This window comes from Carcharodon carcharias, chromosome 2, assembly GCF_017639515.1.
Source record: "Carcharodon carcharias isolate sCarCar2 chromosome 2, sCarCar2.pri, whole genome shotgun sequence".
Lineage (NCBI taxonomy): Eukaryota > Metazoa > Chordata > Chondrichthyes > Lamniformes > Lamnidae > Carcharodon > Carcharodon carcharias.
In genome coordinates this window covers 152,557,790-152,583,458 of record NC_054468.1, presented here as the reverse complement: position 1 = coordinate 152,583,458, position 25,669 = coordinate 152,557,790, and the positions used below count along the sequence as shown (strand labels likewise).

The 25,669-nt window shown below is 43.9% G+C and overlaps 2 protein-coding genes across 9 annotated transcripts in view; one reads left to right on the top strand and one right to left on the bottom strand.

The window, feature by feature from the left end:
* The window catches only part of LOC121269954 (WT1 associated protein), a 64,962-nt gene extending 40,732 nt beyond the window's left edge, over positions 1-24,230 (bottom strand). For 2 of the 6 annotated variants that reach the window (XM_041175130.1, XM_041175152.1), the window contains exons 1-3: positions 24,016-24,230; positions 12,003-12,040; positions 11,846-11,901 (exon numbers count right to left, since the gene is read on the bottom strand). In XM_041175130.1, the coding sequence (XP_041031064.1) occupies positions 11,846-11,901; positions 12,003-12,032 (86 nt within the window). In that variant the 5' untranslated portion in view covers positions 12,033-12,040; positions 24,016-24,230. Of the gene's footprint in view, positions 1-679; positions 699-11,834; positions 11,902-12,002; positions 12,041-18,943; positions 19,030-23,791; positions 23,812-24,015 lie in introns of those variants that run through there. The other 4 variants (XM_041175137.1, XM_041175146.1, XM_041175163.1 and 1 more) reach the window with 4 other exon arrangements.
* Positions 24,231-24,452: 222 nt separating this feature from the next.
* sod2 (superoxide dismutase 2, mitochondrial) overlaps positions 24,453-25,669 on the top strand; it is a 37,878-nt gene continuing 36,661 nt past the window's right edge. Inside the window, exon 1 of one of the 3 annotated variants that reach the window (XM_041175195.1) lies at positions 24,453-24,619. In XM_041175195.1, the coding sequence (XP_041031129.1) occupies positions 24,591-24,619 (29 nt within the window). In that variant the 5' untranslated portion in view covers positions 24,453-24,590. The remainder of the gene's footprint in view (positions 24,620-25,669) is intronic. The other 2 variants (XM_041175204.1, XM_041175213.1) reach the window with 2 other exon arrangements.

Here is a 25,669-nt window from a genome sequence, read left to right as displayed (position 1 = left end):
CAGGATACTTCACGTGTCTGAGGAACACACGTGAAGCAAAGTACTCAGTCATCAACTGCTTCAGCTCAAGTTCAAAATTTCTGAGGAAGCTAGAGTCACTGCAGAGCATCTGGGAAGATGAAAGTTTCCTGGATTGTATGTTCCGGGAGGTATCCACTACTTAGACAGCAAGGGTTCAGGATAGTAGGTAGGAAGCGGCATGATAGAGGGAAGAAGTGCAAGAATCTTCAGGGTGTGTTTCACTCTCAATGAGGTACATAGTACTGGAGACTGCTGGGAGTGATGTTAAGATTGGTGAGCTACAAGTGCAAATAGCTGTGTGCAAATATGATACAGTGGCAATAATGGAAATGTGGCTTAAAAATGTGAGAACTGAATGTTTAATATATAAGGATATGAAGAGTTCAGAAAAGAGAAAGAAGGAAAAAAAATGTGGGGAGTGTGGACAGGGTGCCAATACTAATCAGGAAAATCATTGTGGTGCTGGAAAGAAGGAATGACAGAATCCATTTGGTTAGAGTTCAGAAGCAAAAAGGGTATGATCAGGTATTCTATAGACCAGGGGTAGGGCCATTTATCAAGGGCCGCTCATATATAGACAAAACAAGTCACGGGCCACACACAAAAAAAGCCAACTTAATTTTATTTTCAGGAGAGAATACAGAAATGTTCAACTCACCCACTGTTTTAATGCGATGGCCGAGTTCCTTTTCCTTAATGAGTAGCACAATTTTTGTCTCTCAAACACAGCACACCTGAAATTCAGTTCAACCTTTTGCTTGATTTCCTTTCCCATTCTCTCTCACACCCCTTTCCCACTTTGTCTCACCCCCAAGTCAGCCCAGGGGAGTGACTCAACAACCCAAGGCTATGGCCAACTCCCAGGGCAAGGCTGCACCTGAGCTTGGAGCCTGGGCCTCTTCTTCAGTCTACAAAAACTGGAACAGCAATGGAATTTGGGGGTGGATGGGGGAAAACAGTTGTAAGCCACTGATGGGGGTGGGTGTTCTGTTCTCCTTTCTCCCCTGCCCCGTCGTCCTCACTATAAAGTTTATAGTGTGGAACTCCTAATCTCTGCACTGTCCCAACACAATCCTTTCCAGGATAGAGGAACGTATCTCTGCTGTGAAATCCAGCTGGGAAATAAAGTTCTCTGAGTTGAGATCTGAGCATTTAGTACGCTGACTGTCCTATTAAAAAGTGTATAACATAATAGTAAGCTAGTATTCTTCATCCACTTCTAATAAGGTTGACTTCTTCCTGTGCCACGGAGAAAAGTAATATTTCCTGTTCTCCTTTATTTTCCACTTCCTGTACAGCACATTCTGATCAGCCTAGTTATGGCCGACCTGGAGATCTGTTCTCCGATCTTTCCTATTAAGGTTCAAGACGCATCAAGAGAGACAGACAGAGAGGAGCAAAACTGCAGGGAAAGGTTACTACACAGAATAAGATTACATGGCATAGGGGGCATGGATAAAGGACTGTTTGGCTCACAGGAAGCAAAGACTAGGGGATAAATGGGTCTTTTCAGCTTGGCAAGCTGTGACAAGTGGAGTGCCACGGGGATCAGTGCTAGGGCCTGAACTATTTACAATGTTGCAAAGATTTGGATGAAGGGACTGAATGTATGGTAGCTACATTTTCTGGCGACACCAAGATCGGGAGGAAAGTAAGTTGTCAAGAGCAGGTAGAGAGTCTACAAAAGGATATAGACAGGTTAACTGAATGGCCAGAATTTGGCATATCGGAGTATAATGTGGGAAAATGTGAACTTGTCCACTTTGACTGGAAGAATGTTTACATAATGAACAGTTCTTCCAGAGAGTTTACAGAACTCAAAGGCAGAGGGATCTGGGAGTCATGGGACATGAATCACACCAAGTTGGTATGCAGGTACACCAAGTGATTCGGATGGAAAATGGAATGTTGGCATTTATTGCAAGGGGAATGGAATATCAAAGTGGGGAAGTTTTATTCCACATCTGGAATACAGTTTTGGTTTCATTTGAAAGCATTAACAAGTCAGAGAACGTTCACTCGACTCACTCTTGGGATGAGGAGCTTATCTTATGCAGAAACGTTGGACAGGTTAGGTCTATAACCATTGGAGTTTAGAAGAATGAGAGGTGATCTTATTGAAGCATAAGATCCTGAGGGAATTTGACAGGCTGGATACCAAGAGAATGTATCCACTTGTGGGAGAGACTAGGTGACAGTTTAAGAATAAGAGGTCTACCGTTTAATATGGGGATGAGGAGAAACTTTTTTCTCTCAAAGGATTGTTGGTATGTGCAATTCTCTTCCCCAGAAAGCAGTGGAGGCTGGGTTATTTATTCAAGACAGAGTCAAACAGATTTTTGTCATAGACAAGGGAGTCAAGGATTTTGGCGGCGGGGGGGGGGGGGGCACGACAGACAGCAAAGCCAAGTTGAGGCACAACCAGATCAGCCATGATCTTATTAAACAGCAAAGCAAACGTGATGGGCTGAATGGCCTACTCCTGCTCCAAAGTCCTATGATCCTATAAATCACGAAGCTGTGTTACAGCTATAGAGTCTTGAGATGGGGGCTAAGAATGGCAGTCAACATAAAAGGGAACTCAAAAGTCTTTTACTGACACAAATAGTAAGCAGATCGGAAAAGGCAGACTGAGTCATATTCGGGTCAAAGGCGGCCAAGTATGCTTAAAAGCATAGGACAAGGCTAGAACACATAATGAGTATTTTACATTGGTGTTGACTGAGGAGGAATAATCTGATAACAAGTCGGATTTCCTAGATTATGGGGGACGTGTCAGAGGATTGGCAAGTGGCAAATGTGACATCCTTATTGAAGAAGGGGTCTGGGGACAGTCCTAGCAACTACAGGCAGTTAGTTTAACATCAATAGTGGATAAGGTTTTAGAAACGATACATGACAGCTTGGTTGGGGGGTGGGGGGGTGAGGAGAGAACGGAGGGCATCAACAGGTACTTGAAGAATTTTAAGTTAAAGGCTGACAGCAGGATTTGTAAGATAGATCATGTTTGACTAATCCAATTGAATTTTTTGATAAGTAACTAAGAAGGCAGATGAGTGGAATGCAGGGGATGTTATCTGTACAGTTTTTAAGAAAGCATTTGACTAAGCGCCACATAAAAAGCTGGTTAACAAAACCGAGGCTTATGGATTAGGGGGGGGCTAGTGTCAAATTGGATAAAAGATTTGCTCAAAGACAAAAAATGGCAAGTCAGCGTATTTTTCAGTCTGGCGGATGATGGACAGTGATGTTCCCAAAGGTTTAGGCTAGGACCACTGCTTTCTTTGCTATATACAAATCACTTGGATCATTGAATACAGTTTCCAAATTTGCTGATGATACCAAACTTGGGGGAGTGACAAACAGTGAGGATGATACGAATCGCCTGCAACATGAGAAAGGTAAGGCAGCAGAATGGTCAGGCAAATTAGTATAGAGAAATGTGATGTGAAGCATTCTGGCAGAAGAATCTGGAGAGACAATGTAGACATAATGGCACAGTTCTATAGAGATTGGGAACAGGGGGACCTGGCCTGCATGGGCATCAATCTTTGAAGGTGGCAAGACACATTGAGAGAGTGGTTCATAAAGCATATGGGATCTTGGGCTTCATAAATTGAAACCTAAAGCAGGAAAGTTATACTGAGCCTTTATAAAGATCTGGTTAGGCCCCAAATGGAGTAGTATGCCCAGTTCTGGCCACACTTTATAAAGTACATAAGGAGAAAGTGCAGAGAGATTTACCAGAATGGTTCCAGGGATGAGGGATTCATTTGAAGGTTAGGTTAGAAAAGTTGGGGTTGCTCTCCTGGAATAAAAGATATGGAGGGGAGATCTGATAGAAGTGCAAAAGATTTTGACAGATTTTGATAAGGTAGACAAGGGCAAGTAGTTCCTATTAGCTAATGTTATAAGGATTGGAGGACGTAGAATTAAGATTTTGGGCAAGAGATATAGAGGGAGTGCGAGGGAGAATTTTTTTTTAAAAAAAACAAAGCAACTCGTAGTGACCTATGAGACTGGTGGGGGAAGGAGGCAGAGTTTTCCACAGAAATTTGCAAGGCCTGCAGTAGTGCTACAGGCATCAAGAAGGGGAGGGGACTATCTGAATTGCTCTGCAGAGAGCCAACATGGATTTGATGGCCTGGACAGACTCCTTCTGGGTTATAAATGACTGCCCGACAAGAGGTCCAAGAGCTGGTGAAGAAATTGAGAAGACCTCAAAAGTGGCAAATTTTCAAATTCTTTACCGGGTTGGGGCATCACTGGCTGGGCCAGCATTTACTGCCCTTCCCTAATTGCTCTGAGGTCGCAGTGAGCCAACTTCTTGAATTGCTGCAGTTCATGTTGCGTAGAAACATCCAGAGCGCTATTGGTTAGGGAGTTCCAGGATTTTGACAAGCAGTAAAGGAATGGCAATAAAGTTGCAAGTCAGGATGATGTGCGGCATCAATGGCAACTTGCAGGTGGTGGATGATGGGCAGACTTTGAATTCCCAACCCATATTGCTCTTAGAGCCACAGTATTTATATGGCTGGTCCAGTTCAGTTTCTGGTCAATGATAACTCTCAGAATGTTGATATGGGGGCTCAGCAATGTCATTGAACATTAATGGGACATGGTTGAAGTCTCTCTCATCAGAAAATGCTACTGCCTGGCACTTGTGGCGTGAACATTACTTGCCACTTATCAGCCCAGGCCTGAATGTTGACCACACAAACTGCTTCAGTATCTGAGTAGTCAGGAATGCAGCTGAGATTAGCTTGCTGACAATTGCACATCCCCACTTCTGATCTTATGATGGAGAGAAGGTAATTGATGAGTCAACTAAAGATGGTGGGGCCTAGAGCACTACCCCAAGGAACTCCTGCAGTGATGTCTGGGACTGAGGTGATTATCTTCCAACAACAATAACCATGTTCCTTCGTGCCAGGTGCGACTCCAAACAGTGGAGAGCTTCCCTCCTTCCCCCTCAATTCCTACTGACTCCAGTTTTGCGAGGGCTCTTTGATGCCGCAATCTGTCAAATGTGGCCTTGATATTAAAGACAGTCACTCTCACATCATCTCTGGAGTTCAATTCTTTCATTCATGTTTGGACCAAGGTTGTAACGAGTTTGGGAGCCGAGTAGCCCTGGCAGAACCCAAACTGAGCTGATTATTACTAAGTGCTGATCGATGGCGCTGTCGATGACCGCTTCCATCACTTTGCTGACAATCGAGACAGTAGACTGATAGGATGTTAATGGGCAGGTTGAATTTGTCCTGCTTTTTGTGGGTGGGCAGGGTATGCCCATGCAACTTTCCATATTGCTGTGTAGATGCCAGTGTTATCACTGTACAGGAACGCAGCTAATCTGGACCGCATGCCTTTATTACCATTGCAGCTTCTGGTGCTTTCAGTCATTTCTTGATATCACTCAGAGTGAGTCAAATTGGCTGAAGACTGACATCTGTGACGCTGGGGACCTCAGGAGGACTTGGCAGTGACTGAAGATGGTTGCAAAGGCTTCAGCCTTGTCTTTTACACTGATGTACTCTGCTTCCCCATCAATGGAGGATGGAATATTTGTGAAGCCTCCTTCTCCTCCCGATAGCTGTTTAACTGTCCACTGCCATTCAGGACTGGATGTGGCAGGATAGCAGAGCTTAGATCTGATCCATTGGTTGTGGGCTCACCTAATTTGACACCTAACTTCTAGGTATGCCTACTGGAGTTCCTGACATGCTTTCCTGCACCCTTAATTGAACCAGGGTTGAACCACCCTCTTGGTGGTAATGGTAGAACGGGGAACTTGCTAGTCCACGAGGTTACAGATTGTGTTCGAATACAATTCTGCTGCTGATGGTTCAAAGCGCCTCATGGGTGCCCAGTTTCGAGTTACTAAATCTGTTTGAAATCTATCCCATTTAGCATAGTTATAGTGCCGCACAACATGGAGTCATAGAGGTCAACAGCACAGAAAAAGGCCCTTCAGCCCATCGAGTCTATGCCAGTCAAACAAGTACGTAACTTGTTGAGGGTGTTGGGGATGTTCAAGTTGAAGGTGGTCATGGTTGAAGAGTATTTCAAAATATTGTCTCCAGCGAATGCTGACTGCTTTCCTGTCCTTGTTGATCTCCCCTTCATGCTTGGCTATCAGCAGGGTGGGCCCTCAAGTGTTTGGGCCACAGATTGCCATGGCAGCACTGAAAAAACCATTGTCATTACTGTCCCCAAGTTGTTGGATCTCCTGTACTCTGTCCATCATTTGTTCTTTACATGGGTTTTATGCTGTACCATTGCCTTCAGACGCCTGTAGGATTGCTGCTTTTCTCTTGAGATGCGGTGAAGCTTTCAGCTTGCCAAAGATTGGCACTTAAACATTTTTTATATTTCTTTGTCATTTTTCTCAAACCAGTCTCAATGTTTCTCGGTAGAGGGAGGAAGTATATCTTCACAGGTGCTTGTCATTGTGGACTTTAGGGTCAACCAGGCACTATTGGCACACTATGGCTCTTGGTGGCTAGAGGTGAGAGATTGGCAAGTGAAGCGTTAATTGAAAAGGACTACCTTGGTGGGATCATTGAGGCCTTCAATGTTAATTTTCTTGCCGCATTAGTTTGCATCTGTTGCCTCCGATGTTTGAGACCAGGCTGATGGGGGCGGTAGACCTACCTTGTGACCTCTGGCAAAGATCTGGGGTGGTGTCCTCAATCTTTCCACAAAGGCTGTGCGGTGATCATTCCAACCAATATGGTCAAGGACGTGACAGGGAGATTGGTGAGGAGGAGGTCAAGTAGGTTTCTTCCTCTTGTTGATTCCCTCACCATCTGCCGCAGACCCAGTCGAGCAGCTATGTCCTTTCGAAGTCAGTCAACTTGGTTAATGGTGCTGCCTCCAAGCCACCCTTGGTGATGGACATTGAAGTCCCTCATCCAGAGTACATTCTGTGCCCTTGTGCTACCCTGAGTGCTTCTTCCAAGTGGTGTCTAGCATGGAGGAGTACTGATTTACCAGCTGGCAGGGGAGGGGGTAGATGGTAATCAGCAGATGGTTTCCTAACCTATGCTTAACCTGATGGCATGAAACATCGTGGGGTCTGGAGTCAATCTTGATGACTCCCAAGACAACTCCCCACCAAATGTACACCACAGTGCCGCCATCTCTGCTGATCTGTCCCACTGGTACGAGAGGACATACCCAGGAATGATATCTGGGATGTGGTATGATTGCGAGTCTAACTTTACCAGGCTGTTGTTCGACTGGTCTGTGGGACAGCTCTCCCAGTTTTGTTACAAGCCCCCTGGCCTAAATAAGGAGGATTTTGCAGGGTTGACAGGACTGGGTGTGCCATTGTCATCTCGGTGCTTAGGTCGTTGCTAAGTGGCCCGACCAGTTTTGTTCCTTATTGACTTTTCTATTGTAGTTTGATATAACTGAGTGGTTTGCTAGACTATTTCAGAGGACAATCAATGACATTGCTGAGAGTCTGGAGTCACATGTAGGCCAAACCAGTTAAGGAAGGTAGATTTCCTTCCCTAAAGGACATGAGTGAACTAGATGGGACAATCAACAATAGTTTCACGGTCACCATTATTGAGACTAGCTTTTAATTCTAGATTTATCCAGTGAATTAGCTGCTATGGTGGGATTTAAACCAGCCTGGGCCTCTGGATCGCTAGTCCAGCATCCTTACCACTACACCATCATGTCCCCCAGCATTCTAATTGCTCTCACATTCTAAGCATTACAAGAACAACAAGAGGAGTCAGGTTAACATGTGGCTGTAAAGATGCTGTGGGTGTGAGAGCTTCGTATTTCTGGGCCTTTGGGGGACAGTTTTGATGCAACAGAGTCCTTTATAAGATGGATGGGTTTACAGCTCAGCAGGGTTAGGACCAATGTCCTCGCGGGGAGGTTCTCTAGTGCTATGGGTTAGAAACATAGAAACTAGGAGTAGGCCATTCAGCCCTTCAAGCCTGCTCAACCATTCATTATGATCATGGCTGATCATCCAACTCAATAGCCTGCTCCTGCTTTCTCCCCATATCCTTTGATCCCTTTCACCCCAAGAGCTATATCTAACTCCTTCTTGAAAACATACAATGCTTTGGTCTCAACTACTTTCTGTGGTAGCAAATTCCACAGGCTCACCACTCTCCGGGTGAAGAAATTTCCCCTCATCTCAGTCCTAAATGGTCTACCCCATATCCTCAGACTGTGACCCATGGTTCTGGACTCCCCCACCATTGGGAACATCTTCCTGCATCCACCCTGTCTAGTCCTGTTAGAATTTTATAGGTTTCTATGAGATCCCCCCTCATTCTTCTGAACTCCAGCAAATATAACCCTAATCGACTCAATCCTCATATGTTAGTCCCGCCATCCCAGGAATCAGTCGGGTAAACCTTCACTGCACTCCCTCTATAGCAAGTACATCCTTCCTCAGATAAGGAGACCAAAACTGCACACAATATTCCAGGTGTGTTCTCACCAAGGCCCTGTTCAATTGCAGCAAGACATCCCTGTTCCTGTACTCGAATCCTCTGGCTATGAAGGCCAATATACCATTTGCCTTCTTTACTGCCTGCTGCACCTACACGCTTACCTTCAGCAACTAGTGGACAAGGACACCCAACTCTCGTTGCACATTCCCCCCTCTCAATTTATAGCCATTCAGATAATAATCTGCCTTCCTGTTTTTGCTACCGAAATGGATAACCTCACATTTATCCACATTATACTGCATCTGCCATGCATTTGCCCACTCACTCAGCTTATCCAAATCACACTGAAACATCTCTGCATCCTCCTCACAGCTCACCCTCCCACCCAGCTTTGTGGACACCAGGCTGGAACAGTAGAGAAGAAAGAGCATTACAATTTGGTTCAGGAATAAGAGGGATCAGACTTACTGCGAAAATGCAAGGCAGTACAGTTTGGAGTGTGTGTGTAAATAAGGCTGGTGAATTGCAAGCACAAAATGTTCCATGGGATTATGCTAAAGAAGATATAAAGGAGGGGCTTAAATGAGCCCAGAATTGGGCACTTAATATTCATGTTACAATATATGCAGGAAAGATAGGAGAGGGTGGAAAAACAGGAAGTTTTATTGATCAAATATTTATTGAGGTAGTATGAATCAAATACAAACTCTTCTCGTGTAAGCTGGGAAAGTAACAGTGCCAAGGGCAACAAGGTATTCCCGAAATGTGCATTATAGGTATTTCTCATCAGCACATATCCAAACTAATTAGGAAGGAAACAGCGCTGGATCTAGTTCTGGGGATGAAAGTGGGGCATGTCAGTTGGGGAGCATTTAGGCAATAGTGATCACCAGATCATTAGGTTGAAAGGGAACTTCAAATGTGAAAATACTTAACTGGAAGAGGACTTATTTCAGTAAGCTGAAAAGTGATTTAGCACAGCTAGATAGAAATAAAAATTGGCAGACAGCACAGCAAATGAGAATGGGAAGCCTTCAGAGAAGAGATTAGGAGACAAGGGGTGAAAGGGAATCCAAACTGGAACTCTCTGGATGACTGAAGAAATTTGAGATTAAAATATGACAGAAAAAAGAGGCTTATGATAAATGTCCAGCTAGATGCAATAGAATACAGCAAATACAGTAGAGAACTAAGCTAAATACGAAAAGCAGAGAACTGAAAAGGAAATAAAATGGGGCAAGAGACACTGATTAACAGGTTAGAAATATTTAAGTAGAAAAAGGGTAGTCAAAGGAAGAGTGAAGCTGATGAGGGACCAAAATGCAATCTTCTTACGGTGACAGAGGGCATGGCTGAGTTACTAAATGAGTACTCGGCACTGGTCTTCATTAGGAAGGATGCTGTCCATGTCAATATAAAGGTGATAGAAAAATCGGAGCAGATAAAATTGATTTACCAAGTGCTTAAAAGTCTAATAACAATCAAAGTAAGAAAAAAGCAATCTGGTCTATGCTGATTAAGGAAGTAAGGGTGGAACTTGTGCCACATGCTTCCAAACCTCTTTGGATATGGGAGTGGTGCCAGAGGACTGAAAGACTGCAAATGTTACACGTCGTTTGAAAAGAAAAAGGAGGATAGACACAAGGACTACAGGCCTTATGGTGGTAACACAATAATGAGACAATAATCTGATACATGGAAAAATATGGGTTAACAAATCAAAGCCAGCATGAATTTGTATAGGCATGCTTGACTAACTTGATTAAGCATAATTCATCTCTCTCTTGGTAGCTCTCTGATGCTGAACCAGACCATTCGCAATCTTGGTTTGACCTCAAAAGCAGCTCCTGACCACATACCTGCCCCATCACTAAGACTCCTCCCCATCTCCACAATATTGCTTGACTCAGTCCTTGCTCATCTGTTGCTGAAAGCATTCTTCATGTTTTTGTTATCTCTAGACTTGACTATTCTAATGCACTACTGGCCTGACTTTCACGTTTACCTACTGTAAACATGAGGTTATTGAACACTTTCCTGCCCATGTCCTTCCTCATATCAAGTCCTATTCACCCAAAACACCTGCATACACTGGCTCCTGGTCAAACAAAGTATCGATATTGTAGTTTTCATCCTTATTTTCAAATATCTCCATGCTCTCGTCACTTCCCATCTCAGTAATCTCCTCCAGCTCAACAACTGTTCAAGATATCTGTGCTCATCTAATTCTGGTTCTTGATTTATTATAAATTAAACATGAGCCTGGTTTGTTGGATGAGATTCAGCAAGAGGCAACCGAATTGTTAAGATTAAAGCAGAATAAGATGTTTGGGAGACGAGCTGAATTAGTACGACGGTTGAGAATATAGGAAGCTAACAAGCTATTCCAAGTTATTCATGATCCCAAAAAACTTGGCATTAGTGTTAACTTGACCAACAGAAGATGAGAGCACTAAAGTACGAAAGCACTAAAGTTGCGACAAGTCTTCTGACATGCATTTTCAACAGGGAGAAATTACGCCCAATTTTATAATGACTAAATGTTAGAGACATAGACTGAATAATAAGTCAGTTGCGTTGGATAGAATTTTGGGTGTTTGGAATCTTGGACTGTATTTTCACATTATTCATGTTGTTGATAAAAACATCCCTAGAGATAAAGTTCTTCCTGCTGATTTTTAAACCTAATTCTGAATGAGCATAAATCCAACCTTTAGGGATTGCATGAAGGCACGCTCTTGAGCAGCAACACAAAGTTTTATGGTGTATGGTGTACTGCTGGAAACATTTTTTTCGAAGTATTTTACGTGAACATTCTTGACCTGCGATTTTTTGAACTTAGAAGCAAGCACCATCATCAACTGGGTTTTCTGTTTGATGTGCATTGTGCAACATTTAAAACTAGAAAACTGGGACTGGTCCGTTTTAGGTAGCAAAGATAAAATACTGGCACAATGGTTAAAGGGAAGACAGATAATTTAGCACCCCACCTCCATATATGCGAAAGCTAAACATTAATCAGTACCTACTGCTAACTACAAATACAAGTCAAGGAAAGAAATCCAACTGCTACTCTGGCTATCAGGCGTATCATATCTAACCCCATGAGACAGCGCCAGTTTTCCTGCTGCTTCACAGCTCTCTTTCATTCAAAGTCTTCAAATAGGAACATACGTGGATAGAAGAGGCTCAAGCTAAAATAGTCTCAGACACCCGGATTGGAGAAAAATTGGTCAAGGCCCCCGAATGCTGATTATATCTAAGAAAAGCCATTGGAAAAATCCCGGAATTCCATAAAACTTTCAACTAATCCTATGCTATAAAGACAACAAAAATTTCTTTAGCACATTAAACAGTTACTTCCAGTTTCAAATTTTATTTTACCAAAGCACTACCTGGAACACAGCTCATCTCGGGACAGATTTTTGAAATCCGATTCACTTAAGCGAACCTATTGTGGAAAAAGACAGGTCGTTAGTTATTGCTAATTATAAATTACGATCATAAGTAATCATAAGCTAATCATTGCTTGTAGTTACATTTTGCACTTACCTTCTTTGGGAGAGGTTCTTCATTAGTCATTCTGATATCTGAAAGAAAGTTCGTAAATTAAGATTATAATCTATACTGTTAGTCACCGTATCACAGAATTGTTACGGCACAGGAGGCCATTTGGCCTATTATGTCTGCACCAGTTCTCTAAACGAGCAACTCACTTTGTACCATTCCCCAGGCTTCTCCCGTAACCCTGCACATTCTTTCTTTTCAGATAACAGTCTAATTACCTTTTGGATGCTTCAACTGAACCTGCCTCCACCAGACTCTCAGGCAGTGCATTCCAAACCCTAACCATTCACTGCAGTAATTAGTTTTTCCTCTTGTGGCTTTTGCTTCCTTTACTAATTACCTGACATCTGTGCCCCCTCATTCTCGAATCGGAGCAGTTTCTCCCCACCTACTATGTCCAGGCCCCTCATGATTTTGAATACCTCTATCAAATCTCCTCTCAGCCATCTTTTCTCTTAAGGAAAACAGTCCTAAATTCTCCAATCTATCTTCTTAACCGAAGTACCTCAATCCTGGAACCATCATGAATCTTTTCCACATCCTCTCTAATGCCGTAACATCCTTTCTAAAGTGCGGCACCCAGAACTGGTCACAATACTCTAGCGGAGGTTGAACTCATGACTTATACAAATTCAACACAATCTCCTTGCTCTTGCACTCTATGATCCTATTAATAAAGCCCAGGATACTATATGCTTTATTAATTGCTCCCTAACCTGTCCTGCCACCTTCAGTGATTTATGCACCCAGGTCCCTCTGCTCCTCCACTCCCTTTAGAGTCACAACCTTTATTTTACATTGTCTCTCATGTTCTTCCTACCAAAATGAATCACCTCACTCTTCTTTGCATTGAGTTTCATCTGCTACCTGCCTAACCATTCCATCAACTTGTCTACATCCATTTAACATGCCACTACCCTTCTTACAGTTCACAACACTTGCAAGTTTTGTATCATCTGCAAACTTTGAAATTATGCCCTGTACACCAAGGTCTAGGTCATTAATATATTGTCAGGAAAAACAACGCTTCCCAGCTGGGGAACTCCACTACAAACATTTAGAAACCGCTATTCTTTTCTTGTTGCTCAGCCATATCCATGCTGCTACTATCCCTTTTATTCTATGAGCTTTACAATGTTGCCCATAAATCTGTTGAGCAGCACTGTATCAAATGCCTTTTGGAAGTCCATGTACACCATATCAATAGCGTTTCCCTCATCAACCCTCTGTTTTACTTCAAAAAAAAACTCCAGCGAGTTAATTAAATATCATTTTCCCTTAAGAAATCCATGCTGCCTTCCCTCAATTAACCCACATTTGTCCATGTGACTTCATTTTGACCCAAATTATTGTTTCTGGAAGTTTCCCCATCACTGAAATTAAACTGACTGGCCTGTGGTTGCTGGGCTTATCTTTACAACCTTTTATAAACAAGGATGTAACGTTTGCAATTCTCCAGTCCTCTGGCACCATCCAAATCTAAGGAAGACTGAAAAATTGTGGCCACTGCCTCTGCAATTTCCACTCTCACTTCTCTCATTATCCTTGGACTGAACTGGTTCTGGTGTCTCAACAAATTTTAAGTTCAGATACCTATCCAATACCCCACCTTTATAATTTTAAACCTATCTAGTTTCTGAATTACCTCATCTTTTACTATGGGCTGGGAAGCATCTTCCTTCAAAGGGATGGATGCAAAATATTCATTCAGCACCTCAGCTGTGCCTTTCTGCCTCCATGTGTTAATCCTCTTTGCCTATAGAAGACTTTGGGATTCCCTTTTACAACATTCTTACAATCATTACATATTACCATCACCAGGGTTGATATAAGAATACCAATGCTACGGAAAATAGAAGCTTGAACTCTTAATATATCACCTGACATTCCTCTCACTATAACAGGTGTGTTAATATCAGAATGCATGCCAGTGTTTTCATTCTAAAATCTACAACTGCAGTATGCTCATCACACCAAGTGGGCAAAACAAGAAAGTTCCCTTAGTATATGTATGTGGAAATAAAACCATCTACCATGTCTCACTGAAACCCTAATGACAGAGAACACATGAACTGCCTCAAAAACAATGAAACGATAGCTGATGTCAATTTCTACTACTTAAATTGATTAAAATTAGCTCAAACCGTGAAACTTCCTATAGCTCACAACCTTGCACATGTACAACTTTTAACCGTTCTATAATTAAATTGGTTACCTAATTAAAGTTCGCATTTAAGCATAAACCACATTTACTACAGCAATTTCTTTCTATAAATTGGTAAAATTGCAATAAATGCAACTTGCAAATGACCACTTCATGGTTTCCACCAAAAAGTGCACAAGAATTTAATGTTGGTTATGCAATCACACATTCTTCAGTAAACCATCAAGCCTCCTTTCAGCTACCCTATCACCATAACCTTCTATTCCTTTCTCCTACATGTGTTTATCTAGCTTTCCCTTAAATGCTGTTGGCCTCAACTACATCCCGCAGTAGCGAGTTCTACATTCTAATCACTCACTGTGTAAAGAAATTGATTTTCAATTTCCTTGTGGGTGTACTGGCATCTTAGATTTACGGCAACCCATCTTGCACTCCCCAAACAAGTGGATACATTTTCTTTCAAGTCTACCCTATTAACCCTTTTATAATCTTATACAACTGTCACTCCACCCTTCGGTCTTCCTTTTTCTAGGAAAAAAGAACTCCAGCCTATACTGTCATTCCTAATAGTAACATCTCCTGCGTTCTGGTATCATCCTTTTAAATCTTATTAACACTTTCCTGAGTCTCTGTATCCTTGTGATAATATGGAAACCAGAACTGCAGTGGTCTAAGCAAGGTTCTATTCAAGTTTAACTTTGTTGGGTCTCACTTCTTTAGGAACAGAAGGCCATTCAGCCCGTCGAGCCTGCTCCGCCATTCAATACGATCATGGCTGATCGAACACTTCAATGCCTTTGACCCACACTATCAGAAATCTATCAATCTCTACCTTAAACATACTCAATGACTGAGCTTCCACAGCCCTCTGGGGTAGAGGATTCCAAAGATTCACAAACCTCTGAGTAAAGAAACTTCTCATCTTGGTCCTAAGTGCCTTCCCCTTCATTTTGAAACTGTGTCCCCTGGCTCTAAACTCCCCAACCAGGGGAGACATCTTCCCTGCATGTACCCTGTCTAATCCTTTTAAGTATTTTGTAGTTTTCAATGAGATCATCTCTCATTCTTCGAAACTCTGGGGAAACTGGGCCTGTATTCTCTAATCACTCTTCATAAGACAGTCCCGCCATCCCAGCAACAGTCTTGGTGAACCTTTGTTGCACTCTCTCCATGGCAATAACATCCTTCCTGAGGTAAGGGACTAAAAATGCACAGAGTACTCCAGGTGCGGTCTAACCAAGCTTCTATACAATTGAAGCAAGACTTCACTACTCCTGTGCTCAAATCCTCTTGCAATAAAAGCTAACATTCCATTAGCCTTCCTAATTGCCTGCTGCACCTGCATGTTAGCTTTCAGTGACTTATGGGCAAGGACACCCAGGCCCCTTTATATTTCTACACTTTCTAATCTCTTAACATTTAGGAAATACTCTGTACTTCTGTTCCTTCTACCCAAGTGGATAACCTCACATTTTTCCACATTATATTCCATCTGCCACGTTCTTGCCCACTCACTAAGTTTGTCCAAATCCTCTTGTAGCCTCTTTACATCTTCCTCACAATACACATTCTCACCAAGCTTTGTACCATCCACAAACTTAGAAGTATTACATTTGGTCCCCACATCCAAGTCATTGATACATATTGTGAACAGCTGGCGCCCAAGTACAGATCCATGCGGTATCCCACTAGTCACAGCCTGCCAACATAGAATGACCGGTTTATTCTTACTCTGTTTTCTGCCTGTTAGCCAATCCTTAATCCATGCCAGTATATTGCCTCCTATCCCATGCACTTTTATCTTACTAATCAACCTCCTGAATAAAACTTGAATAGAAATGAACCCCAGTGTTTTGTTTGCTTTTTATAGCCTTATTAACCCGATTTAAATTGAACATCTGTACCCCAGACCCCTTTCTTCCTCTACCCCATGTACTCCTTCTAAAAATAAGCTTTTACGTGGCCACCTATTCTTCCTACCAAAATGTACCCCCCACTCATACTTATCTATACTGAAATTAATTTGCCCATTTGCTAATGCCGATTCTGCAAGTTTATTAATGTTTTCTTGTAATTTGTCATAGTCTGTCATCCTACTGTTCATACCTCCCAATTTGGTGCTGTCAGCAAATTTTGAAATTGTACCCCTGCTTCAAGAACAAATTGTTAATAAGAATGGTGAATAGTGGTTCCAGCATCAATCCCTATGGAACAGCACTTGCCACCTTTTGCAAGTCTGAGTTGCTACCTTTACTGTCTTTTTAGGCAGCTTGCTATCCATTTTGCTCTTTGTCTCAATTACATATGCTCCAACTTTAATCATTAGGCTACTAACAATGCTTCACCTGGGTCTTTTAAAAATCCAGAGGTGAACGTTGCAATGCCACTGTCTTACTTGACATATTTTTGACACGACGACAATATAAGCAATATGACAATTTTGAGACCATCTGTAGTTTAACAGAAATACAATCAAAATTGCTACCAAAAAAATCCCCACTGACGCACTTAAGTAATACTTTTGGGTAACATTCCCAGGGTCTATTTAGACAAACACCCCTAGCACTTGCTCCCCAACACTCAAAAGTATGCAAAACAATCAACCAAAGCAGTTATATCTGGCTTCATAAAATGGTGTCCAAATACAGCTACAAGTTTCCTCTCATACACTCAATTTTATGAATTAGAATACATCTTATTGCCAGGAGTTTATTATTTGCATTGCCTATAGAATAAAGAATGGCCTCCAGCTGTACTGTGACCATTTGGTCTTCCTAGCCATGTCAACTCTCCACAAGAGCAAGTCAGCTAAGTGACATTCCCCTGCCTTATCCTTCTAGTCCTGCAAACTTTTTCCTCTTCAGATAATTTCCCAATACCCTTTGAAAATCACTATTAAATCCATGTCCACCACAATTTCAGACATTGCACTCTAAAGCCTGTCTCATTTCTAATGTCACCTTAGGTTCTTGTGCCATTAACTCAAAACCTTCCACCAATGCAACAGTTTCCCCTGGCTACTCTGTCCAGACCTCTCAGCTCTATCAAATCTTCTCTAAACCTTCACTTCTGTAAGAAGCCCCAGCTTCTCCAGCCAATCAAGGTAACTGAAGTTCCTCATCCCTGGATGCGGTCTTGTAAATCTTTTCTGCACCCTAATCTGAAGTCCTTTTTGAGGTGTGGTGTCAACAATTGGACACAATACTCCAGTTGAGGCTGAACCAATTTTTTAATGAAGGTTCACCATAATCTCCTTGCTTTTGTACACTATTCTATTTATAAAGCTTTCTCAACCTGTGCCGTCACCTTCAGTCATCTGTGCAAATACACTGCCTGGTCCTGATGCTTTTGCATCTCCTTTAAAATTATATTCTTTATTTTATGTTGCCTCTCATCGTTCTTCGTAAATGCATCCCTTCACTCTTTGCTGTGTTAAATTTCATTTGCCACGGGTCCGGTCATTCCACAAGCCTATGTCCTCTTGAGGTCTTCCCCTGTTTTCCTCACAGTTCACAATGATTCCAAGTGTTGTGTCATCTGCAAATTTTTAAATTGTGCCCTGTACAGCAATTACAGATCATTAAAATATATCAAGAGGAGCATAGGTCTTAACACTGACCCCAAAGAACTCCACTATACACCTTTTTCCCGTCTGAAAAACAAGAGCTTACCAATATTCTGTTTCCTGTCACTCACTAACTTAGTATCCATGCTACCAATACCCCTTTTGTTCTATAGTCTTTAAAATTTCTGACAAGTTACGTGGCACTTAAATGCTTTTTGCAAGTCCATGTACACCATATCAACCGCATTACCCTCATCAGCCATCTGTTACCTCATGAAGTTAGTTAAACGCGATTCACCCAGAACATGTCTGTGTTGCCTTCCTTAATCTACATTTGTCCAAGTCCCTGTTTATTTTATCCTGGATTATTGTTTCTAAAACTTTTCCCACCAACAAAGTTAAATGAACTGGCCTGTATTTACTGGGCTTTTCCTGCTTAACAAAAGTGAGATAATTTTCAATTCTCCAATCCTCTGGCACCACTCCTGTATCTAAGCAAGATTGATGATTACAGACAGTGCCTCTGCAATTTCTACCCTGAATAATCGACTTTTAAGTAGGGCCAGCCTTCTAATACCTGGTCTTCAGTTTTTAGCCCATCCGATGTAACAACTACATCCTCCTTCATTATGACTTTGGAAACATTTTCTTCCTTCGTAAAAGACAGATGCAAAGATTTAGTACCTCAGCCATGCCCTCCATGAGTAAATATTCTTTGCATCTGAATCAGCCTCACTACAAGATTTTGGAAAAACTACTTTGTTATTTTTGATCAGTGCCTGCCATTTACACCACCTGCACTTATCCTGGACAAACAACTCTAGCCCTTTGCCATAGGTAATTACAAAGGTGCTGCATAAAATTTACCTATAATTTTAGACAATTAAAGCAGAATAATTCTCTGAATCAGCTCTGCACCGCCCCCCCCCCCCAAACCCCTATAAGTGCAATTGCCATTAAGACTATTCTGCTTGTTGGTGACCTTTTACTATTTACATGCCTGTGGAAAGCTTCTGCATTCCCTTTTATGTTAGTTGCCAGTCTTTTCTCACTTTGCATTTTCCCTCTGAAATTCCTCTATTCAGCTCAGTTCTCAATGGTATTATCAAGTTCACGTCTGTCACACAGGTCCTTTATCTGCTTCATCTTTCTCTATTCCTTTTGTTATCCAGGAAGCTCTGGTTTTGTCTGCCCTACCTTGTCCCCTTGTCCCTCAGCAGTAGCCGAAAAATCTCCTCTCAAGGCAGGTGGTGATGATGGAGTGGTATTGTCGCTGGACTAGTAACCCAGAGATGCAGGGGGACCCGGGTTGGAATCCCACCGTGGCAGATAGCGGAATTAGAATTCAATAAAAATCTGGAATTAAAAGTCTAATGATAACTGAAACCATTGTTCATTGTTGTAAAACAAAAAAACCATCTGGCTCACTAATAACCCACAGCAATGCAGTTGACTCTTAAATGCCCTCTGAAATGGCATTTAAGAGTCAAGCCAGTCAAGTTATTTAAGAGAGCAAGCCACTCAGATCACTACAAAGTCACATAAAAAGGAATGAAAGTGGACCGACCACCTGCCATCAATCTAGGCACTGGAAACGACAACGGCAGTCTCAGCCCTGTCGAGCCTGCAAACATGCTCTTTGCTAATATCCGGGGGCTAGCGCCAAAATTAGGAAAGCCATGGCACAGACCTGAGAGTCATCCTTATGGAATCATATCTTATAATGTCCCAGACACCACCATCCACCTACGGGCAGGCCAGACCCAGCGGAGGTGGAGGCACAGTATACAGTCGGGAGGGAATTGCTTTGGGAGTCTTCAACATTGACTCCAGATCCCATGAAGTTTCATGACATCAAGTCAAACATGGGCAAGGAAACCTCCTGCTGATGACCACGTACCACCCTCCCTCAGCTGATGAATCAGTGCTCCTCCATGTTGAACACCACCCAGCATGGGCGCAGAATGTACTCTGGGTGGGGGACTTCACTGTGGCAAAAGCCTGGAACTCCCTCCCCAACAGCACTGTGGGTGTACCTGTACCAATTAGACTGCAAAAGTTCAAGGCAGCAGCTCACCACCACCTTCTCAAAGGCAACTTGGGATGGGCAATAAATGCTGGCCCAGCCAGCGCAGTCCATACCTCATGGATGAATTAAAAAAAGCAACCCATTGATCGATTATGGTTTTGTCTGCCAATCTTTGATTTCAATTTACCTGGGCCAGATCTATTCTCATCCCATTGAAATTGCCCCTACTCCAATTAATTATTTTTTTATTCTTGATCGCCCTTGTCCTTTTCCATAGGTATCCTTAGGCATAGGTGCCTAAATGTTCTCCTCTCTGACACTTGATCCAATTGGCCTACCTCAATCCCCAAAACCATCCTTCCTCCTTGGGCAGTAAACACACTGAACAAGAAAATTCACCAAAACACACTTCAAAAACTCATCTCCAACCATTACCTCTATTACTATCCCATCCTAAGTTAAGATAATTAAAGTCCCTTGTTATCACTACCCTATAGTTTTTGCATCATTCTGTAATTAACTTGCAAGTTTGTTCCTCTATCTTTCCCACTAGTTTGTGGCCTATAGAGTACACCTAGTACTGTAATGGCACCTCTATTGTTTCATTCAGCGACAACCAAATATATTCTGTCCTAGACCACACTTCCTCTCTCTCCAGCACTGCAATCACTTCACTCACTTTTCCAGGACCGCTTCATCCAATTTAGGGAGTCCAAACGTATCCAGACAGGCAATGGGCACTAGACTGAGTACATCAGTCCATCACAGGGCGCACACACACAATGGGGGGCAATTTACTATCGCCAATCCATCTAACAAGCGCATCTTTGGATGGTGGGAGGAAACCCTGAGCATCCGGCAGAAACCCACGCAGACAGGGGGAGAACGTGCAAACTCCACACAGACACACTATGTCAGCACTGAACCCGGGTCCCTGGAGCTGTGAGGCAGCAGCACTAACCACTACGCCATCATGCCACCTTTAATGTAACATTCTCCTTAAATCAACACTGCTGCCTCACCTCCCATCTTGCCTTCCAAGTCTTTCCTGAACACCACACATTCAGGAATATTTTGTACTCAGTCGTGGCCTTTTTTGATCAGGTCTCTGTTATTGACATGCCAAAACATTCTCACTTGGATAACTGCACCAGCAGCTCAGCAACTTTATGCACAGTATATCTAATTTAGAATTTATTGCATTTCCTCTTACATAGAAAAAAACCTCAAACATGACAAGTCACTGTTTATAAGGGCAGCAACAAATAAATAATCTATTGCTTTGCTCTACATCACCCTTTAAAACAGTGTTCAATTGCTGTTAAACAGGTATTTAGCAGGTTCAGAGGCAAACCGAGAGGCACCAACATTTCCAGCTCCACTATAGATTTTGGAAAAACTACTTAGTTATTTTTGATCAGTGCCTGCCATTTACACCACCTGTACTTATCCTGGACAAACAGCTCTAGCCCTTTGCCATAGGTAATTACAAAGGTGCTGCATAAAATTTACCTATAATTTTAGACAATTAAAGCAGAATAATTCTCTGAATCAGCTCTGCACACCTCTCGCCTCCCCCTCCCCCCCCAAAAAACCCCTATAAGTGCAATTGCCATTAAGACTATTCTGCTTGTTGGTGACCTTTTCAAAATTACATTATTTAAGGCTGGAAAATGACTCGAAAACTGAAACATATTTAAAAAGGCACAAGCAGTAACGGCATCAGCGCTACCTCCAGAACATCTGGGGGCCCTGCGGTCAATTTAATCATTGCAGAGGATGAGGCACAAATTGTTTCTGTTCATGTTACCCACTAGTCAGGGTCTCAGGAGTCAGGTACTCAAGGACACTGGCCCTGGCGCTTTTGCATGGACTTTGGAAGGAGGTGAGTAGACGTGAACAGAAGTACTTGTAAATTTCCCAGCTACAGCATTCATCATGTATAGTGGGCAAATCAGGGTTGACACCAACATGCCTGACATAAATAGTGCTGACTATATTTTGAAAAGTAATACCAAAACATGAATAAGACTGCAAGTGTCTAGAACACTGCAATAAAAAAAATATAAAAGTTTAAGCAGCTAAATCTTCCATTTTATATAAACTGTTAAATATAATCCGGCTCTGGTGGCTTATTTATTACCGGGGGAATTCCTACTGATTACAAGGTGCAAACTGTAAAGGAGGTAACTTGACTACAGGCTATATCGTAAAATGTCAAGATCCAAGTATCCCAATTTGAATTTAGTACAATAGGACTTCTGGAGAGATAGTGAAAACATTCTCTCCCAGAAGAAATTGTGCTATAAAGCACGTCGCTTTTTACCATGTTTGGGCTTCTTTACAAAACAAGGGCAAAAACCACGAACTGCAAATATGTAATGAAGGATGTTTTTGTTGATAATGAATTTTTCTTCAAAAAAACTTAGATCATGCCTTCACGACCACCCCGGCAAAGCAGCTGATAATGACATATATCAGTATTCAGAAATACTAAGGTATTCAAACTTGATTTTCAGTCTCTGGGCAGCTTGAATTCAGAATATTCTGGAGTTATGAGATGGATGTTACCCCCCCCAAACCAATCGTTTAGTTCTCATCTTGCAATGCAAATTTTTGGAAGCAAGTTGGGTGAACAATGGTTAAGGAGGTAGACTGTTGTTCCCAATGAAATTTAAAGAGAGCAAGAAACAGCAAACAATGGAGACGGATGCAGGGTGAATTAGAGTCAAATTAGATATGGAAAGTGGAATACTGTAGAGGAAGATTTGATTGAGAAAGAGAAAGATAAAAAGAGCATTTATAAATCTCGAGGGATAGCATACTCCAGTTTCAAATGTACCCTTTCTAAGTCTGTCAGGTTTTAATGGCATTGCAAGGACATAAATGCCATCATGAAATACCAGCCCCAACTTCCTGCAGAGTTTTATATTTACTGCGCAAATCCAGCAACTTCTTGGAAGTCCTGGGGAGATTGACAGTGAGGCTCTTTGTTGTGTGAAATTCACCAGAGAAAAGCACAAATCAGCCAATAGTTTGTAGTGACTCAATACAAGGTGTATATCATCTTCACCACAAACGGCTCTTCTTTTAGAACATATGTTACCTCAACATTTTGCCAGCAAATTCCTTGATTTCAGCCTGGAGTGCAATTGGGTGTTACAACTATCTTGTGATCCCTCCCTGCATTTTCTCAAATATTTCTCTTAAGTGACATTGTACCCATTTCGTTTTGTAATTTGCTTTCTCAGATTGGGGTTATACTAGGTATATGATGCATGCAAAAGGGAATCCAAGAATAAAAACAAAATGCACATTGCAGTGTAATATATATACTGAAGTGGTAAACGCTTTTCATCCTACTTCAATATTTCAACTTTTGATGTAAAATTTACTTCCCAAACAACAGCAATGCAACATGTATCCAAACAGTTCTATATACATACTACAATAAAGATGACAATCGAGTAAATGTTATCCACATTAAGAAAAAACTAAACAAAATAACACTGCAACTCAAAGGATTAATTTGTTCTGCCTATACTGCCACTAGGAGCTCCAAATCTTAATAAAACACGTCTACTCAATCACCAAACGGTTCGGTTAAACATTGCCTGTTTGGAAAAATCTTATCAATTCAAGACAGAACGGTTTACACGTAACACTATGGAAAGGGCTTCTTATCGGTCGTGATACAAGGCTTAACCCCCTCCATTCTTGCATACAACCACGATTAGGTCCCATCCTAAACGATTCAATTTCCGTAAATGTAAAACAAGCAACCAGGCCCGATAGTAGCCTGCCGCCCTCCAAACGAACCCATCGAGTCGCTCGACCTATTTAAATAGGGACGGCATGCGTTATCTAGTTCAGGCCCAGCTTTAGAAAAAGGCACAAGACGAAAGATATGCTCAGTACTATTTAAAACAAGAACATATAGTAGAAGAAAACGCGCGCAGCGCCCACTCTTGTAAAGCCCAGAGGTAAGGCAAATCGTTATGTTCAGAAACACAAACCGTGAGCCTGGCTGCAAGGCCCCGGTTGGGGGGGGGGGGGGGGGGGGGGGGGGGCGCTGAGTCACCACAGCTCTTCAGAAGTGTACCCCCTTTTCTAACTCAACCCGTTGTTTGAGGGTAGAAAATCCTACACAAAATGGCGTCCCTAGTCTCCGGCCTAGCAGCGCCGAATCCACACGACGCACGCTCACGTACAACCGCACCCGCCTGACGGCCTCACTCACCCAACCTCCTCCACGACTGCCCCCGATCGACTAGAAAAATCCACCTTCACCACTCAGAACAAAGTTTAAAATGCTGACTGATTCGGGGCAGAATTCAAGTAAATCTAACGCAATCCGTTGTCACGACCGCCATGTGTGTCAGGGAATGAGTGAACGCACACGCACGACGCATCATGGGAAAGAAACGCGCACTTCAAAATTCAATAGCGGGACTGCGGGCGGAGGAGCACAGAGAACCGCGTCACCAAAATAATCCCTTCCGCATCGGGTTGCGGAAATATAGGTTGTACTAAAGTGAAAGAAAAACTGAATCTAATAGGGGTGGAACCGCGATATTCATTGCAGAGATTTTTTAAAACCGACATTTAATTCATGAATAAAACTGTGTATCTTGACAAAAATAATCCAACTGTTAATGTGTGTATTTAGTTAAATACTTAACTGAAAGAAGAGCGAATGAAATGGTAGAGTCTGAGTTGAAAGGTCAACGGCGTTGAGTGGTGTTCGAACAAGATCTGTTTGGGTTTCATGTCTGTGTCCTTGAACGGCTGGCAGGTGCTCGCACAAGCCCGACTATGTTGAACAGATTCAGTTATCTCCGGAGGTGAGTTTGAAATCATACTCATTTCGGGCGAAAACCTTTGCACCGCCTTCGCTCCTGAAACACCCCTTCAGATGCCAGACAAGCTTAATCAGGCTCGACTCATTTGCCCCACTGCGCAACGCTTAACGTCCCCCCCCTCCTCGCCCCCAACCTCTCTCCTCGAACCCCCCTCTCTCCTCGCCCCCCTCCTATCTCCTCGCCCCCCTCCTCTCTCCTCGACCCCCCTGACCCCCTCTCCTCGGCCCCCCCCCCGACCCCCTCTCCTCGGCCCCCCCCCCCGACCCCCTCTCCTCGGCCCCCCCCCCCGACCCCCTCTCCTCGGCCCCCCCCCCCCGACCCCCTCTCCTCGGCCCCCTCCCCCCCCCCGACCCCCTCTCCTCGGCCCCCTCCCCCCCCCCGACCCCCTCTCCTCGGCCCCCCCCCCCCCCGACCCCCTCTCCTCGGCCCCCCCCCCCCCCCCCCCCCCGACCCCCTCTCCTCGGCCCCCCCCCGACCCCCCTCTCCTCGGCCCCCCCCCGACCCCCTCTCCTCGCCCCCCCCCCCGACCCCCTCTCCTCGCCCCCCCGACCCCCTCTCCTCGCCCCCCCCCCCCCCCCACCCGCCCCCCCCCCCCCCCCCCCCCCCCCCCCCCCCCCCTCCCCCCCCCCCCCCCCCCCCCCGACCCCCTCCCTCCGCCCCCCCCCCCCACCCCCCTCCCCGGCCCCGACCACCCCTCCTCGCCCCCCCCCCCCCCCCCCGACCCCCCCTCCTCGCACCCCCCCCCCCCCCCCGACCCCCTCTCCTCGCCCCCCCCCCCCCGACCCCCTCCCCCTCCCCCCCCCGACCCCCTCTCCTCCCCCCCCCCCCCCCCCCCCCCCCTCTCCTCCCCCCCCCCCCCCCTCCTCGCCCCCCCCACCCCCCCCCCCCACCCCCCTCCCCCGCCCCCCCCCCCGACCCCCCCCCCTCGCCCCCCCCCGACCCCCCCCCCCCCCCCCCCCCCCCCCCCCCGACCCCCTCTCCTCGGCCCCCCCCCCCGACCCCCTCTCCCTCGGCCCCCCCCCCCCCGACCCC